General features: G+C 42.8%; 1 protein-coding gene across 1 annotated transcript in view; it reads right to left on the reverse strand.

Moving 5' to 3' along the window:
• The window catches only part of GK5 (glycerol kinase 5), a 105,556-nt gene that overhangs the window by 38,344 nt on the left and 47,544 nt on the right, over positions 1-19,668 (reverse strand). The window contains exons 6-9 of the mRNA XM_029616488.1: positions 12,342-12,417; positions 6,795-6,856; positions 6,626-6,699; positions 2,331-2,391 (exon numbers count right to left, since the gene is read on the reverse strand). Coding sequence (XP_029472348.1) covers positions 2,331-2,391; positions 6,626-6,699; positions 6,795-6,856; positions 12,342-12,417 — 273 coding nt within the window. The remainder of the gene's footprint in view (positions 1-2,330; positions 2,392-6,625; positions 6,700-6,794; positions 6,857-12,341; positions 12,418-19,668) is intronic.

Below are 19,668 nucleotides of genomic sequence, written 5' to 3' on the forward strand. Positions count from 1 at the left end.
GAAGTGTTTCTTCTGCCCTTACACTGGTACCTCCTGGAAGAGGAGGCTGGGCCTGAAGTAGTGATGGAGAGATTCTGATCCATGCCACCGTATCCTTGACTATCTCTGAAGAGTTTCTCTCCATTGCACAGCACATACAAATCTTTTCTGGTCCTCCAGAGGGAGATCAGAGGCCTGCAGCCAGGCAAGTCTGTGTGCCCCAATCCCAACCACAGAGACTATCGATGCTGCTTCAAAAATATTGTAGATTGAACAGATACCCCATATTTTCTGCACGTCAACCTTTTGTCTATCTACCAGTGACTGGAGGGTGTCCTATTGCTTTTGATGAAGCTACTTGGTCACCCTCCGTACCCATTTCAGGATGTTCTATATGTACTGGCTCATGAAGAGCTAGTGCTTATTGCTCACACAGCCTACAACATCCTGAAAAACTTTTCTGCCAACAGAATCCACTGCTCTTGAATCCCTCCCCAGGGGGGAGAGGGGGTACCAAGGAGTAGGTTCTAGGCGTCTTTGCCTTTTTGAGAGTGTATTTGATCACCACAGATTAGAAACATAGAAATGACGGCAGAAAACGACCAATCGGCCCATCCAGTCTGTCCAACAAGCTCCCACACTTATCTGTTTCACCGATCACCAAGTTCAGGGCCCTTGTTGGTATCTGTTTGATTCAAATTTCCTGCCACCCCCTGCCATTGATGCAGAGAGTAATGTTGGAGTTGCATCAAAGGTGAACATAAGGCTTAATGGTTAAGGGTAGTAACCGCCGCATCAAGCAAGTTCCCCCGATGCTTGTTTACCCAGACTGCACAGATCCATGCCCTGTTGGATGTTGTCTGAACGTAAATCCTGGTTTCCATATTTCTCCCTGCCGTTGAAGCAGAGAGCAATGCTGTATATGCATTCAAAGTGAAGTATCATGCTTAACCGGTTTAGGATAGTAACCGCTGCAATAAGCAAGTTACCCACACGCTTGTTTACCCAGACTGTGTAGTTCAGTCCTTGTTGGTTGAAAGATTGTTGTGGTAGACTATGCTAATTGAATCCGGCATCCTTTTGGACGAGATAAACCGTGTCCATCGTCTTGATGGGAGTCACTGAAAAAAGGTTTCCCACATCCTCATCAATACTTCCTGAAGGATCTCATGAACTTTGACTGGTACAAGGGGGGTCCACATACTGGATTATGTCCAGCGTCTCATTTCTGGACTTATCCTCTGTCTAATGTAAATAGAATGGTCTTAGTCATTTCCTTGATGAAGTCTGTGAAGGAGAAGTCCTCAGGATGGGATTTTCTATCCAGTGGAAGGCAGGTCGAAGGAAGACCCATGGACATCTCTTCTTCAGAGACTTTACCCACTGGTGCAGCTCTGGGGTCCTTCAGTCTTCCTGAACAGACATCCCATGAGATCCAACTGAGACTAGCATCTTTTAGGGATATTTCACTGCACTTGAAGCACCCATGGATATCATGTGATGCCTCCCAGCACAGGACACATTTATCATGTGGGTCTGTGATAGATATGGTCCTGCCGCATCAAGGGCACTGCTGAAACCTGATACACATCAGAGCAAAACTAAAAAGGATGTAAAATCAAATGTGATGGTAGTGGAGTCTATGGCTGGCAAGCACTGATGGTCTCACCACATCAGGATATAGCAATGAATGGAAACTTAGAACAAAATACTGAAAAACCTTACCTAGGGAACTAAAGGAAGAAATTGTGGACTCCTGTGATGGGCAGCCAAAATTGGAAGAAAAATGCATGAAAAATAAAATTGTACTAAAAGATTTAGGGGAGGGGAAAAAAAAAAAAAAGCTCGAACTGGGACCTATGGGCTCTGCAAAAAGACTGCACGTGAGGATGCGTGGCGCACGGTCAAAGCTCTAGAAACTTTGACATAGTTTTTACGTGCCAGACTCCATCAGATGACGTCCACCCATGTGTGGGTCCTTGTCCTCTGAGAAAACACTCTTTTCCTAGCTTATCTTATCCAAGGATTTTTAATTACAGATTAGGACTGTCGCAATCAACCACTGAAAAAAAACATCCTGTTCCCCTGGGTAAAGGCCCAGGGTGATACCAGGCAAAAAAAATAAAGAAAAAAAAAATGTTTCTAAAAACGAATAAAGAACTTACTAAGTTAAATAAAATCTTATCTGTGTATGCAAGCTTTAAAAAGGCATCATTTATATTTGGTGAACAGAGCATATCTACTTATGGAAAAAAAAATCCACACACATGAAAATGCAATTAAATAATTAAATATATAAATTCAATAAGAATGATAAGTGGGTTAAACACATTTCTGATGATTTCACTTACCAAGGCCATGATTGGTATAGGCACACCGAATATACTTGCATCAACTGAACCATAGTTGTGGCTTTCATATATATGTGTGAACACATGTTAAAAAGAAAAGAAATATATATCACTTTTTACTGCTCTTATGTAGGAGAGAATAACCTTTATCAAAATCAGATTCTAATAGACCAAAAACAAAGAATACCACTTCTGTAAGCATCATCTACTCTTCACATATTTTGTCAGCTATCCATCATCCATCGTCAATGAAGTTCGTGTGGAGATGCTACTTCTGATCACAATGTATGTTTGCCTATTAGCAGTGACACATTTCTTTGTTTCAAGACAAAGTAGAGAGAATTAGTGTTAAATTTCTCTACCAGCATTGCTCTTGACGTGTCATCCGCCAATCCCCGTTTCAGAACAAGAACATTTTTCTTTGGTGACCCCTGAAGAGATGTCTGTTTCTTTGAACAATTCTGTTTGTTCTTTGGATGCATGCCTGACTGCTGTGATTAAGGCCTCCCGATCAGATATAGGTACCTCTTCTAAGTACAATCACTTAATTCCTAATTTTATTATGTTTCTTAGTTATCTGCCTCCTCCAACCCTATCTTTTCCAGCTGATTAAGCTTCCAAGTTTATCCTCTTTGTTGATTGTAACTTTGCTTCCTCTGTTAAATGATTGTTATTGTTATAGTTCGCCCCACTTTCTGTGTAAACCGATTTGATATGGTTTTTTTTTTAACATGAAGGTCGGTATAAAAAAAAGAGTTAAATAAATAAAAGAAGTTCGCTCTTAAGGATAAGTCAATGCCTCACTTACCCAAGGGCTGTTTACTTCCCATTTTAAAATAAGCTGCTGTTCGGCATATAAAGCAGCATCATTGGACTGACTTGGTAAATTATTGTCCCAATTTCTTAACACCTTTTTAGCGACGCTGTTTGAAAGGACTGTTCTAAAGCAATTTCAAGGGGATCTAGATATGCATCATATTTTAGACCAGTTTCAATCTGATTTCTGCCCGTTTCATAGCACCGAAACTCTGCTGGTCTGGAACCTGGAGGTTTTTTCATTGTGGATTTGACAGAGGGCAAATTTATTCTGGCGTTTTTTCGACATCTCATCTGCTTTCGATATCCTAAAACATACAATTCTTTTATCCTGCTTATGCAGCTTGGGTAAGTTTTGCTACAGTGTTAGGGTGGTTTACTTATTGGATGAGCTGAATATAATGGATTGTTGTTGGTGCATCTTCCTCCATCTCTTTTCCTCTGGATGAGCTGAATATAATGGATTGCTGTTGGTGCATCTTCCTCCATCTCTTTTCCTCTGGATATCAGTATGTCTCAGAGGTTTCCCCATGCTTTTCAGTGTTTCTTTCAGCAAGGTGTTGGTCAGTCTTGGGGTTGGGTATCACCTCTATGCTGATGACATCCAGTTTTTTTCCTTGTTTCCACCACTATTGCTGAAGCTTTCAATAAAGTATCTGGTTGTGTATTCTCCATCACACATTATCTAATTGATAATGAACTAGCTTTAAATGTTGTAAAAACAAAGATATTGATGTTGGACAGATTACTTCTGATAGGTAGTCTTCAAAATGAGGAGTAGAAGGAATATCAAACACCAATTTCTTCTCTGGTTCAAAAACGGTGTCATTTTTTAATGCTTTGCAGTCTCTCTGTATTCAGATTAAGATGGTGCTTAAGAGCACTTTTTTCAAGATACATCTTTTGCTTAAGTTAAAAATCTTTTTCTCTTTCAGGACTGTGCTATAGGTATTCATGTTAATGTCTCTAGAATATTGTAATTCAGTTTATTTAGGCTCACTCAAGATCATCATCAGAATTTTGCAAGCTGTTCAGAGCACAGCCCCAAGAGCACTTACCAGTGCCAAGCTGAGGGATCACATCCCTCTAATATGGAGTTCCCTCCATTGACGACTACCTACCAAATTGCACTTCAGGTTCAAGGTCTTGACTTTGATTCACAAGGCCTTGAGCTGCAATGCTCCCACTTGTTTTAGTACCCTTGAAAAAAATTAATAGACCCTACTGTACCTTAAGTTAGTCAGGTAAAAACGTACTCCATTAGAGTGGCCCAACTTGCAGAGATTCGAGACAGAGCCCTTGAAGTCACAGGTCCCTTTCTTTGGAGCTCCCCTGCCTGACCACTTAAGGGCTGAAGTCTGCCTGAAAACATCTGGGGAACATCTAAAAGCTTTTTATTTACCGAGGCTTTTGGGCAGCAGGGTTACGATTTGGAATAAAGGGCTTTCTGGCCTTGCACTGTGCTGTGTGTGTTAGATTTATAGGGCCGAAGTGAGATCTGCCAGATGATTTAAGTGACATTATTTAAGGAATATTGATTAAGTGGCACATTGTAGTGGTGGCTTTGTGCATACTTATGTGCACACTAAACAGTTGTTTCAGAGTGAGTGAAGTTGGGGTAGACTCTGGATTTATGTGCAAGCTTTCGCTTTTCAAAAGTATGCATGATAAGTTATACTTGCTCCTGAGCTGGTAACTTCTGCATATATTTATTTATTTATTTTATTTATTTAAAATTTTTATATACCGGCATTCATGTTGCAAACACATCATGCCGGTTTACATATAACAGGGGTGTACAGTAAACAATTCAATAACCTATTTGTGTAGAAGGAAGCAGTTACAAATAACAAGGTAATAGAACTGGGAGGAGAGAAGAAAAGAAAGAGAATAACATTAGGTATAGGTATTTACATTAGTAATAACATTTTTACATGTGGAAGTGGTAGAATCTGGCTGAATAGAATTAATCGGTGTCCGGGAAAGCTTTTTTAAACAGCCAGGTCTTAAGTCTCTTCCTGAAGGTTGGGAGGCTGGGCTCCTGTCTAAGGTCCGGTGGGATGGAGTTCCATAGAAGGGGGCCGGTACACACATATGACTGTGTGTACCCAGCAGAACCTGCATATTTTCAAAGCAGATGTGTTAGTCCTGGGGGAATTCTGTGCTACTGCTGAACTCGGAATTTGCGCATAATTCTCCCCTCCCACACAGAACTGCAAAATTCTGCACAGAAAGTGCGCGCAGTTTGCGGCGAAGATGAAGGCCCCGGCATGCTGGAAACGTAGCATGCGTGGTTTGTGGCGAAGAGGATGGCCCTGGTGAGAGTGAATGTGTGTAGAGAGGTGTATGTGTGTAGGGGAGGGGGTGAAAGAGAGCAAGAGGGGGTGTTTGAGTGTGGGAGCTAGAGAGAGGGAGCCTATGAGGAGATTGTGTGAGACTGGGAGCTGGTGCTTATGAAAAAGGGATCGAGTGTATGTGAGGGTGCTAGCCTGTGTGAAGGGATTGTGTATGTGTGAGAGAGAGCATGTGTGAGAGAGAGCCTGTGTGAAGGAGTGCGTGTGAGATAGAAAGGGAGCTTGTGTGGGTGTGTATGCAAGAGAGGGCCCTGTATGAGGGGATGGTGTGTGCGAGAGCCTATATGAGAGTGTGTGTATGTGTACTAGAGAGAGGGAGCATGTGTGAAGGGCAGTACTGAGAACGGGGTCAAATTCTGGGAGTGATGATAGAGTGGAAGGGATTGAGTCTAGAGGTGGAGAGGAGAGATACTGGCAGGTGGAGAAGTTAGGGCCCAAGAAGGCAAAGTGGCCAGGGGAGTAGGGAGAGCGAGTGGAAGGGACACTCTTACAGTGAATTTCTAGGGAAATTCTGTATCTTTAAGTAATAACTTTTTTCTGAATTAATTTAAAAAGTAATTACTGATAACTAACAAAACAATGTGTCGGCGTGGGTATTTATCTACAGGCGACAGATGTATGGACTTCAAAAAGAATAACTATAATCTTTATAAATATTTAGAAGCAATTAAGAATTTTGCAGAAATATATCAATTTGAAGAGTTCACAAAGAATTGTTCTTTTCAGCACATTGGTTGCACGGATATCACTTTTAACAAAAAAATGAGCTATGATTATACATCACGGCAGAGTTAAAATATTGTGTTTTCATACAGCACATTTTATGAAGGTCATCACAGTAAATATATTTTAATGGACATTTACAAATTTTTTTTGGTAAAGATCAGGGGAGATAGTTATCCTTTTTGAAGAATTACTTAAAGAGTGTCATGCAAATTGTGTTATTTTGACTACTATAAAATATGCAGAATTTTGCGTTTTTTTGTGCGTGGAATTCCCCCAGGAGTAACGTGCGCATAAATCTGCTATAGACATTAGGTTAAGGACTGTGGGTACTTTTTTACCCATAGACTTTAGCTTTATAAGGGCTATGGAAAATTACCCACATTTGTCTTCTGTTCTTACCTCGTATCCTCCACAGGAGGAAAAATAGATATTGGAATGGAAAGAATAGAGCACAGAAACGAACTCCAACACATCTGAAATGATACATACAAAAACCATGAGTGCTGAACTCAGAAAATGACAATTTAAATAAATCACTAATCATGTACAAAACATTGGAGAGAGATACCTGATATGGATCAAAAATAGCTGTAGTGCTGGCATTAGAATAATCCGTCGCGTACACAGAACCTGGAAGGAAGGCAGACACAAGCAATAGTGATTTCGTGGATTCTTCATCATGCTCAACCTTTGGAATTTAGCCAAAAACTAATTAACTGTTTATATTTGTATTTCTAATTGGAACAGGAGATGATACATACTGCACTGTATGGTACCATAAAGAAATTTAGAAACCTTTATACACTTCCGCACAAACCTTTGTTAAATCATCGCTGAATGTTACTCTCACATATGTTTTTGCTGCCTTGATGTTACCTTTTATAAAAATATAATGCGCTATTTGTTTTGATTTAGATTTATTTTATTTTATTTATTTATTATTATTTTTATATACCGACATTCGATCTCAATCGAGATATCACACCGGTTTACATTCAGGCACTATAGGTACTTCCTTACAATCTAAGTTTTTGTACCTGAGGAATGGAGGGTAAAGTGACTTGGCCCAAGGTCACAAGGAGCGACAGCAGGACTTGAACCCTGGTCTCCTGGTTCTTAGTCCACTGTGGTCCCCTCAGTTTCCTACCAAACATGCTTCCGTGCAACCTTCGTTAAGATTTGAATCCCTGATCATACAAACCTTGATGACTAAAGAAGACAAGAAATTGGACAAGAAAGTTTTTTGGCCCTTTTCCCCCCCCCCCATACACACAAGCATTCCCCTACCACCTCCTGTGCTAGAGGTTGTACACAGGCCCCTGGAATTGCTTTTCCATTCCCCCAAACCCCAATTATGTTTGCTCCCCAGCTCCATCATACATAATTTAATTTAAACTCAGATTCACAGAATCCTAGTGTAGTGGATTTCAACATACCTCATCCTAGCCATGGAACAGTTTAATAAGAATTCATAATATTTAGGACTTCTGTTTTTAGGTGTTTAAGTTGTAAGGATAAATTGGTTCTTATCTGCTAATTTTTTTTTTTTAACTTTAGTCCCACAGACTAGTCCAGACTCATGGAGACAAAAGAAAATCTTTACTGTACTGCTGGTACTTAAATTACTGGATCTGGATAAGGATCTGTGAACTTTCTAGTGCTATACCATCCGTAATTGTGGCTTTCACCAACTATGTATACCGGTCATCTCCACTTTCTATTTGCTACTTAAATTACTGTGCCACCTGCAGTCACTCAGTATAGCCTTTAACCAAGCCAAACCAACAATTAACCCCTTACCATCGAGTAGGGGAAACAAGCACTATCAGTAAACACCAAAGAAACAAAAATCCCTCTCATAAAATCCTGAGTATAATACCCGCTCTCAGAAATCCAAGGGCAGGATTCCAGACTGGTCTGTGCGATTCAAGGAAAGGAAATTAGTAGGTAAGAAACATTTTTTCCTTCTTGTCTCCCAGAACCGCCCAGATGCACGGGATGTACGCAAGCTTCCATAAATTGAGTGGGAGCCTGCAAGACCCACTCTCAGTACATTCTCCCCGAACCATGCGTTGCCTGAGCCTCTTACGTCCAACCTAAAATGCTTAGAAAAATTGTGTAAAGACCAAGTCACCACCCTGCAAATCTCCTGTGATGACACCAACTGACACTGCTCAAGATATTGCTTGCACTCAAGTAGAATGAGCTTGAAGGTCTACTGGGGCGTGAAGCCTCTTGCAAATGTATGCTGAGGCTATTGCCTGAATCCATCTCACAATAGATGCCTTTGATGCTTTCTCTCCATGTTGCGACCACTGAACACCACAAAGTGATGGTCTGACTTTCGGAAAATATTGGTAACCTTCAAATATCTCAAAAGGGACCTGAGCACATCCAAAATGAAGTTTTTGAGATTGCAGTCACCAAAGATGAGGAAGGGTGGGCAATTCCAATGATTGACTCAATTGGAAAGAAGAAGCCATCTTTGGCAAAAAGGATAGTACTGTATGAACAGAACAGAGCATACAGAAACCCAAGAATAAATTGATTACAGTGGGCTCTGGTAGAATGAGACCTGTGTTGTGGAGACACCCACTCTCTGAAGTGACAAGCACAAAATACCTTCTCTGTATTGGATAGTGAAGAGGTTCTAGCAATGGAGACTGAAGTGCTATCTGAAAGGAAAGACCCAATGCACACAGAAATTCCATAATACAACCAAACACCATAAGAAAGCTCATTGTGCTAGGTGACTCAATCATCAGAGGCACTCATATGGGAAAACTTTGAGGGGAATACTATAGTTAAAAGCCTTCCAGGATCATCAGCTGGTAGAAATGCTATTCAGATAGTCAATGCAAATCAAAGAAGAAAGTCAGGACTCTGAAGTTGACATCATCCATCTGGGGAACCAACGACCTTGCTAGGAACAACTAAGCAATACAGATAGATTTCCAGACTCTGGGGAAGATTAGTCACATGGCAAAGACTAATGCCTTTTCAGAAATGTTACCTGTACATGGGAAGGAGAGGCTACGCCATATAGATAACTTCAATGCATGTAAGGAAGAAAGTTTTGGATATATATTGGGGGCTGGAGCCATGTACAGAACAATAAAAGAATCTATGTCAAAGATGCCTTACATCTGTCTGTGGCAGGAAAAAAGATCCTAAGTGATAAATTCAAATCCTATGCCATAAAGAATTTTTGAGGGTCCCTCCTTAAGGTTTTTGCAGATATTATACACTAACCCAAGAGCTAGAGTATAATGGTGACTTGACCCCTGAATTTATTTTGGTAGGGGGGACAAGACAGGGGTGCCCTCTGTTGCCTCTTATTTTTGTGAAGCTTGCTGGGCAGACTGGATGGACCGATTGGTCTTCTTCTGCCGTCATTTCTATGTTTCTATGTCTTTAGACCCCCTTTTACAAGATATAGCTCAAAATCCTCATATTAAAAAGGTATACCACAATTTTAATTGTCATCATTCATCAATGACTTATAGTTCATGTAATAGAACCTGAAACTTCATTGGGGGCATTGCTTACAAATTTTCATTGATACGGAGCGCTAGCAGGGTTCAAATTTGGAAAAGCGAGGCTCTCCCCTTTGGGAGCTGGCACAGACACATAGGTGGCAGGGGGCACTCTTTTTGAAATGGGCAGACAAGATGATGAAGTACCTGAGGATTCTTTTGCCAAGTGATTTAACTTCTTCTCTTTATGACTTTAGTGTACAAAAGCTGGTAGCAGTAGACTCTTACTGAGAATATGGACACCTTTGCATTTATCCCTATGAGAGAATTTATTTAAAAATTGTTATACCGCCCAAGTGGCTCTGTGTTTTTGGGTTACTCCCTCTAACAAGGGGTACATTGATGTTTCTTTTAAAGGATAGAAGAGTATATCTTTGGAAGGGGAAAAAAAACCTTGCAAAGCTATTGAATAACTTATGCAATCTTGGAGAAAGCGGGGCTTAGGGCCTGCCTAATTTGACGTTATACAATATGGCGGCTAACTTACGTCTTATTGGAGATTGGCTTCAAGACACAAATTACTATACACTGGTTCAGTTTTAATCTGACTAGTATATGGCCTCTCTCATTACCATTTATATCACATGTTACTAACATATCTACCTACTGAATTAAGAAATCACTGTTTGATAAGTACCCTACAAAGCTCTTTGAGGTGGCTTGCTCATAAATTACACAGTTAAATTATGCATTATCTCCTTTTTTGCTTTTAGAGGGTAATGGTGCTTTTCCACCAGGTATGCAGAAGAGTATTATTTCTGGCTGGAGATGACAGGGGCTTTTAATTATAGGTCAACTATTAAATGACAGATGATACATTCTCAGATTTGCAGAGGCCCAAGAATTGTTCAGTTTGGAAAAAAGAGGGACTATTTTTTAGATATGCAAACTTCTCATTATGTAAGATCATTAGATCGCACAGAATTGGGTAAAGAAAATTAGGTACCCTTGCAAGAGTGGTTTGATATTGAAGACCTTGGCTTTATAGATCTCGGCTGCGATCTGAGGCTAAGTGGGGCCTTACCCCATTAAGGGACAAGTGGGCAAATAAATTACAGGTAGAGTTACCCATGAAGGTATTTCTGGCATGTTGAAACTCTTACAATATACAAATGCGAGATTTTAATCAGAGCCTCTCTTTCCCAGCAAGCATTCTTGGCACGGATTGCAACTTCTGATGTATGTATAAAGCGTAATGCAGGAGTGGGTACTTTGGGACATTCTTTATGGTCATGTTCAAAACTACAAATTTTTTGGAGAAAGGTAGATGCATAACTGGAGAGGATTATTTCTCAATCGCTGCTCCTTCAGCAATGTTTGGGGACATCTGTTCTACATTGTTCTCCTACATGGAGGATTTGTATTCGAAAGGCTCTTTTGTTGGCAAGAGCCACTACTCTGCATTTTTTGGAGGCAATAAGCGAACCGATCAATTGCTTTTTGGAGGAATAAAATTCACAATTGTTTAGTTATAGAGCAAAGGTCGTGCATCCCAGACAGAAGAAAGTGATACTGGACATATGGCACCCTTCTATTGTCACATAAGGCTCAGAGTCAGATTTTGAATGACTTAATTCATTAACTTGAGCTTATCAGAACGTTTTTTTTTCAAAAATAATACAGAAATCTGCGTTTTGACTCTGAATATTGTCTAAAGCCCCTAAAGAAGAAACTCTCAACACACCAGCGGTGTTGGGCATTCAGCAGAGCAAAGCTGACGAGCTTTTTGCTCTAGACCAGTTCTTTGGTAAAGATAAGTTTTCTATTCCATTGATAATTTCTCACTAGATTGGAGTCAATTTTCTAAACCTTATTATTGGTCTTTATACACATAGAAAACAGCCTTTCCAAAAAAAATCTTTTTTGAAAAAAAAAAACCAAAACCAAAAACATTCTTTTGCCTAAAAAAGTGGCATATTCCAACATAAGAAAAAAGGTTACCCCATTAACACAATTGAGCGAGCACATTTGAAATAAGTGCACAAGAGTTAAAACACTGTTTCAGTGTAAATGTACAGTGGCTCATATATGAGGGTGAACCTTTTTCTGATAAGCTCACGTTGAATATATGTGATTTTTTTCATATCGTGTTTATATTTTCATCACATTTCACCAGTTTTTGCGATATTAATTCATTAATTGACATAGTTAGGGTCTTAGCAGCTTTTTTTGAAGATATCTATTTCTCACAATACTGAGTTCAATAACAGAGAGAGGTGGGGGAAGAGTGGCACGAGTATGGAATGCAGCGGCACTCATACATGTGCTGTATTGTTTAATGTATGGAGTCATGTAGTACTCCTTGTTTTGTATGTTTCTAAGGTTGGAAATTTAATAAAAAGATTTAAACAAAAAAAAATTTAATATCTATTTCTGCGATATAGGTATTGGGACAATGCAAATATCTACTTTTTTTTTTTTTTTTTTTTTAAATAAAAAGAAACTTGTATGTAGCAGATTAACTAAATATATTCTGAGCAACAAATTCACTCTAATATGATAAGTACTAATTTCAAAAAATTGTTCATAGACTAGTACAGTTACAGAGTCCATTACCAAACTGGCTTTGCTGCATTTACCTTCCGTGAGCTTATATAATAACCAAGTGTCAACTGTTCCAAAGCAACAACTTCCTCCTTCAGCAGCCTGCCGTACCTGGTGAAAAAACGACTCAGTGTGAGAGATCTATCACAGGACACGGGCAGAATGACATGAAGAGACATCTACGGGCTGTGTACTGCAGTCCAGTGTCAGTGTCAAACACTCACACGGCAATGCTGCACAGCACTTTGAGGTCCCTGTACATACGCACATCAGACCGGACACCATAGTAAGTACTATTGCCTGCTTAGGAGGACAATATTCAAAACTGCTGGCACTGATGCAAAATCCACAGGCACCTTTGCCCACAGGATGTGTATCAATTAGGGCTGCCAAATGGCTCCAGATTTTCAGGACAGGTTGATCCAGTCCTGGCTTTACTCCCCTGCATGAGGGAACTTCTATAGTCTTGCTTTTCTTAATGAATGCAATAGGGAATCAGAATAAGTCCCAGCATGCAATGGGGTAAAACCAGGACTGGATCAACCTGTCCTGAAAAACTGGAGCCAGTTGGCAACCCTAGCCTCAATAAGCAAAGCAAAAACTATGCGGGTAGTTTTTCTTTGATTACTGCCCCTGGAAAATACTAATCACAGAGATTTGCGACTGCGTTATCTGAGAGTACTTTTTCCCAGCCAAAATATATGCAGGTTTTTTTTTTTTCTGAAACTGCCCATCAAATTCTCAATTTATTTGCCCAGTTATGAATCAAATATTTCCCACGAAATCCTCTTCTAATATGAAGCAACAGAAACCTGGGGGTTTTCACAAGGGTAGCACCTAGGCCACATTGCATCAAACAACAGTGGCTAGCCTGGAGGCTGAATTGTGGGGAAATGCCTGGGTCAGCCAGGATGCTGCAGAGGCACTGTTCTCCGTCCCTGAGTAGAGAATTAATTACTGAATTGTATGAGCAGCTAGATTAATAGTTCTGCCCCCCTAGTGAGTGTGGGGTATGCCCTTAAGCTGCTTAAATTGATGGAGAAATTACTTACCTGATAATTTTGTTTTCCTTAATGTACACAGATGGACTCAGGGCCAATGGGGTCATGCTTCCCTGCCAGCAGATGGAGATGAAGTCAGGTTTCAAAGCTGACGTCACCCTAGATATACCCCTGCAGTGATCTCAGCCTTTCAATATTCTCTTCAAAAACCACTGTGAACATACTATAAAAAAAGATTAAAAACGAACAACATAACTGTACCCAACTAAACACCGAACCCCAGTAAGATTATAGATGTCCTAATCTAGGGACTGGATGATGGTTTAGCAATAATTTCTTGGAATAGATATCCACTCCACGGGTGAATCCTTGGCACCATTCTTGGGCAGCCATGGGCAGGATGCAGGGTCCATCTGTTACACTAAAGAAAATGAACTTATCAGGTTTTCCTAATGTGTAGCCAAATGGACTCAGGACCAATGGGATGTACAAAAGCTACTCCCAATCGGGGTGGGAGACTGCCCGTGGTCTGGTTAATATCACCCTTGCAAAGGCTGAGTCTTCCACGGGCCTGTTCATCCAGGCGATGGAACCTGGAGAAGATGTGCAAGGAGAACCACGTCGCCACTCAGCAGATGTCGACGGGAGACAGCAGTCTAGCTTCCACCCATGAGATTACTTGAGCCCTAGTGGAATGAGCTTTAACCTGAAAGGGGTAATAGCTTTCCTGCCTCTGCATAGGCTCCTGTGACCACCTCCTTAATCCAATGAGCTATGATAGCCCGCAAAGCTGGTTTGCCCTGCTTCCTTCCACCATGAAGGACAAACAGGTGGTCCATCTTTCGGACCAGTTCTGAAACTTCCAGATACCACACCAAAAGCCTATTGACATTCAAATGACGAAGGAGGCGGTATTCTTCCGCGTCTTTGTGCTTATCTACAGATGGCAATAAAATGGACAGATTCAAATGAAACTACGAGACTACCTTGGGCAAGAAGGATGGAATGGTACGAAGCTGTAAAGCTCCTGGAGTCATCCGGAAGAATGGCTCCTGACACAACAATGCCTATAATTCACAAATGAGACATGCTGGGCATATAGCCACCAGGAACACCTTTTTCAAGGTTAATAAAACGCAAGAAAAGACTGAGCAGCAGCTGAAAGGAGAGCCCTGCCAAAAACTCCAATAGTAGATTAAGATTCCACAAGGGAACTGGCCATCGTAGGGGTGGCCAGAGGTGCTTCACCCTTTCAGAAAAAGGGTCATGTCCGGATGAGCTGACAGGCGGATTCCGCTCACCTCACCCCTGGAACAGGAGAGAGCTGCCACCTGGATCTTCAAGGAGTTAAGGGTCAAACGTTTATTCAAGCCATCCTGCAAAGCTTCCAAAATTAGTGGGATTTTGACTGTCCGAGGGGAAATACTGTGTTCCTTGCACCAGGTCTCAAATACTCTCCAGACCCACACATATGCTAGAGACGTAGAGAACGTCCGCGTGCGGAGTAAGGTGGCAATTACTGCCGCCAAATATCCTCACTTCATCAGGCAAGCTCTCTCATCTCAACGGCCAGACTGTAAGACAGAATAGAGTTGGATCCTCGTGAAGGACCGGTCGCTGCTGTAGCAGATTACTGTGCAGTGGGAGGCATTGGGGGGGGGGGGGGGGGGGTTGTGTGCCTCCACCAGGAGTCTCCGCATGTCTGCATACCACGGGCGCCTGGGCCAATCTGGAGCTACTAATAGGTCTAATCCCCTGTGGCGCTCAATTCTGCAAATGACTCTGCCCTGCAGGGGCCATGGAAGAGAGCGTATAGCAGCTCCTCTTCTGCCCAGGTCTGATCGAGAACTTCGATCCTCAGGGTCAACTGATATCTTCTGCGACTGAAGAATATAGGAACCTTCACATTGTGAGATGTGGCCAACAGGTCAATGGATGGGAGACACCAGCAATCTACTACCAGTTGAAAGACTGATTGACAACACTCACTTCTCCTGGATCCAGATTCTTCCTGGTTAGAAAGTCTGCCCAAACGTTGACTGTTCTTGCGATGTGAAAGGCTGAGATCATCCGTAGATGTATTTCCACCCATTCTATAGAGGAGATCTATCTCCTGTGATACTTGCTGGCTTTTGGTTCCACCCTGGCGGTTGATGTAGGCTACCTTTGTTGCATTGACCGACATTACATGGACCGCTTGACCCTAGAGTATGTGGTTGAATTGTAGACACGCCAATATGACTGCCTGGGCTTCCAGGTGGTTTATGTTCAGAGGTCCTCCTTTCTCGGTCCAATACCCCTGGGCCGTCAGTTCCTGACAGTGAGCTCCAGTCTGTCATGAGGACCAGTCAGTTCAGAGAGAAAGGGGTACAACCCCTTCCCAGATGAGTTTCCTGCAGCCACCACTGGAGCCAAGAGCATACTTCCATCGGTAAGTGGAAGCAAAATCGAATAGTCTTGAGACAGTGGGTTCCAATGTGACAGCAGGGAATGTTTTAAGAGATTGCATGTGTGCTCTTACCCATGGTACTACTTCCAGGGTTGCTGCCATTAAACAGAGGACTTGAAGATAGCTCCACACCAGACATATAATGTTCATCAACTGACACACTTGGGACATCAACTTTCTTATCCACATGGTTGGGAGGAAGACCTTACCCTGCTTGGTGTCAAACTGGACTCCCAGATATTCCAAGGACTTGGGACTTTTTGTCCAGGTTTACGATCCAACCAAGTTCCTGAAGCTAGGTGGTCACCCGGAGACTCTCTTCCATGGACTTTGCCCGGATCAACCTGTCGTCCAAGTATGGGTGCACCAGGATTCCCTCTTTTCTCAACGCTGCCGCTATGACCACCATAATCTTGGAAAATGTTCTGGGGGCAGTGGCAAGACCAAAGGGCAGTGCCCAGAACTGATAATGGTGATCCAGTACAGCAAAGCACAGGAAACTATGTTCTTGCTGGACTGGAATATGTAGGTAGGCCTCGGATAGGTCCTCTGATAGGTCCAGGGAGGTTAAGAACTCTCCCAATTGTACAGCCATTATTACGGGAGCGTAGGGTTTCCATGTGGAAATGAATCACTCGCAGATGTCAGTTGATGCTCTTGAGGTCCAGGATGGGGCAAAAGGAACCTTCCTTCTTGGTTACAATGAAATACATGGAATAACGCCCTGTATTTTGCAGGGGTGCAGGTACTGGGATTATAGCCCTCATCCTGGGGACCCTTAACAGGGTAATCTACAGTTTGCTGCTTGTGCTACGAGTGGCAAGGAGATGATATGAATATGGCCAGAGAAGTGCTGCGAAATTCCACCGCATATCCTTCTCGTATGACCTCCAGTACCCATTTGTCTGAAGTGATCTTGACCTACCACTGGTAGAAGAGGGACAGTCGACCCCCTATTTCCTCATTCTGACAGTGGGTTGGCAAAGCTTCATTGGGGGTTCGGGACAAACTTGAACCTGACCCTCTCTGCAGACTCAGAAAGGATAGAGACCTTTGAAATGTTTCTGTAGGGGCAAAAGCGTTGGGAGCCCCTGAATCGATCCCCTCATGGGCAAGGGACACCAACTGCTTTCTCTTTTCTGGTAGCAGGGGTACTGTATATTCGCCACATTTACTGGCCAGCTTTTCCAATTCGCTTCCGAAGAGGAGTGATCCTTTAAAGGGCATCTTTGTGAGATCTGCCTTGGAGGTTGTGTCTGCTGACCAATTCTGCAGTTGTGGCTGAATTCTGGCTGCCACCACTGAGGCCACTCCTCTGGCCGAGGTACAAACTAGGTCCAAGCCTGTGTCAGCTAAAAAGGCGGCAGCAGGATCCATAACTGCACTGGAATTCACCCCCAAGTCATCCACCTTCTGAGAGAGAAGCAGGCATGAACGAGCTACCAGGGCACAAGAAGCAATCTTTAAGATCACTGAAATTGCATCAAAGGCGTGTTTCAGGATGGACTCCATTCGCCTATCGCATGCATCCTTTAAGGCCGCTCCTCCTTCCACTGCGATAGTTTGCTTACAAGCAGCACAGACCAGCGCATCCACTTTAGGGAAACGCAAACTTTCTCTAGCTGCTTGTCTACCTTTAAAAGATGTTTCTGACACATCCCATTCCAGGTCAATCAACTCCTGGATGGCTTCCAGTACTGCAAAGTAGCAAGAGGCTTTCTGTAGAGAAATCAGAATGGGATTCTTCTTTGGTTTTGTCAGAGTCCACCCCAGGAACTCCCAAGCATCTTCAGGGTCTGGGAAACCAGTGCCGGCAATTTGTCTCTATGGAAAAACCATAACATGGTCTGATATGGTTCTAAACCAGGAGGGGATTTCCCCATCTTGCAAGGAATCTGGATCCTCTTCTTTGTCCATGCGATCCTGGTCCCTGCCAGCGATACCCTTGGTAAGGCGAGGCATGCCTCAAAGTCTGCCGATAGGACTCAGAGGGAGGGCTTACTGGCTGAGGTTCCGTCCGGACAGGGGCAAGCGAGGTAGCAGACTGTGCCTATACGAAGGCTTAAAGGTCTTGAAAGAATTCCAAAGAGAAGGTGGCCGGGACCATGCCTAGCCCAGGAAGTACTGGGGTAGGTGCTGCTAAATTTTTCTCCCCCATGGATGACAGTCCAGGGGTTACTCAGATCCGGGGTACTTTCAGCAGACCCATCCTCTGAATGGGAGGTTCTGGGCTTAGCAAAGTCCAGAGAGGCCAACTCTCCCTGGGCTTCCCCACAGTGCTGACACAAGCAAGAATCCGGGTCAGACTGTGGAGCCTTAATATGACAAGCAGCGCAGAGAAAAAGGTGCTTATGTTTCTTTGCTGCTGGAGCCATTGGCAATGGTAACTGGATTGTTCAGATGGCTCACACTTAAAATTTTACGTGCACAGATTTCAGGCACCTACACGAGCCGCAGCGAGGCGCAAGCACAGCCTGTGCGCCCGATTTTACTTGTATTCTCCGCCTAGTAAGTTGTGCGCGTATGTACGCGCGCGATGTTATGCACAGAGCCAAAACACACTGCGCGTACTGAAGTTCCATGGTAGGCAATATAGGCACAAAAACGTGTGCAAGATGGGGCCGCAGTGGCCTACCACGTGGTGTGCCTACCAAGCCGCTCAACTTGCTCAGAAGCCCATTTCCCCTTACCCCAAAGGGATCGGGAATGTTGTCTGTATAGTATGCCGAGCAAGGAGACCGGAAATCTTACCGAAAACCCTCCAATGTCTCTGAATCAGAAGGAAATCCTTTTCTCTCTCTTTTTTTTTTTACTACTTACCTGGGCTCAGTGCTTACTGGCTACGTACTGTCTCTGGCTGTGGGGGGAGAGGGCTTTGACTGTCACCACTGTGCTTGGCTTCCTGTGCCCACTGCCTTCCAGCTGCTTCAGCAGCAAAGGCCATACCGGGAACCGGCTACCGGACCAAGGCACACCTCTGAAGGATCTCGGAAATCACCAAGAGTTCTCAATTGGGGGAGGGACCTTTAGCTATCACTGAAAGAAAGTGGGGCTAAACCTTTTTTCCAATTTAAAAGTAGAATTTCTTCTTCCAAAAGGTACAGCGATCCCCATAGGGAAAGCATGCCTATATCTGCTGGAGACTGAGAAATACTGAAGGGCTGAGGTCACTGCAAGGGTGTATTTAGGGTGACATCAGCTTTGAAACCTGACTCCATCTGCTAGCAGGGGAGCATAAACCCATTGGGCCTGAGTCCATCTGGCTACACGCTATGAAATTATATATTGGATTTTTTTTTCTTGTAAATAACTCTTACAACTTTGTTCGAGGCGCTAACTAGTGCCCGGATTTAGAGTGTATAATTGCAGGATTCCAGACTTGAGTCCACCCGTAGCTATGAATGAATGAGTGGGGCTAACTAAGCTGGGAGGGGATATAAAATGAGGGTGGAATCCCCAGGTAGTTGGGAATGAAAGCTCATGGCACAATGACCAGAAAGAGGTCAATTTCAACTGAGCAGGAGAAAACCGCTGGGCCAAATACAAAGCAAAATGCCAGTAGTTGCACCCATGTACATTAAAAATAAAATCAAATATATAACAGCTACTTCATTACACTGATCATAGCTGCATTTATGGCTGTGAGGAGAATGGTGGCAGATTGTTGGAATAGACCAGACAGATTTTCCATTGAAACATGGTTCTCACACCCCCCCCCCCTCACTATACCATTATTTGTAAACCTGTCTTAGACTTCAGAGCACTGGGCCATCCAAGGGACTGGAATAATTTTGAATTAGTTTCTTATTGGGTCCAGCTGGACTACTTGACCCATCCACTCAAGTCTTGTTCTGTCTGGGGGGGAAGATATTAATTGTAAAATGAGTTTTTTTCCCTCCAGAGGAAGGAAGG

This window comes from Rhinatrema bivittatum, chromosome 9, assembly GCF_901001135.1.
Source record: "Rhinatrema bivittatum chromosome 9, aRhiBiv1.1, whole genome shotgun sequence".
NCBI classification, from domain to species: Eukaryota; Metazoa; Chordata; class Amphibia; order Gymnophiona; family Rhinatrematidae; genus Rhinatrema; species Rhinatrema bivittatum.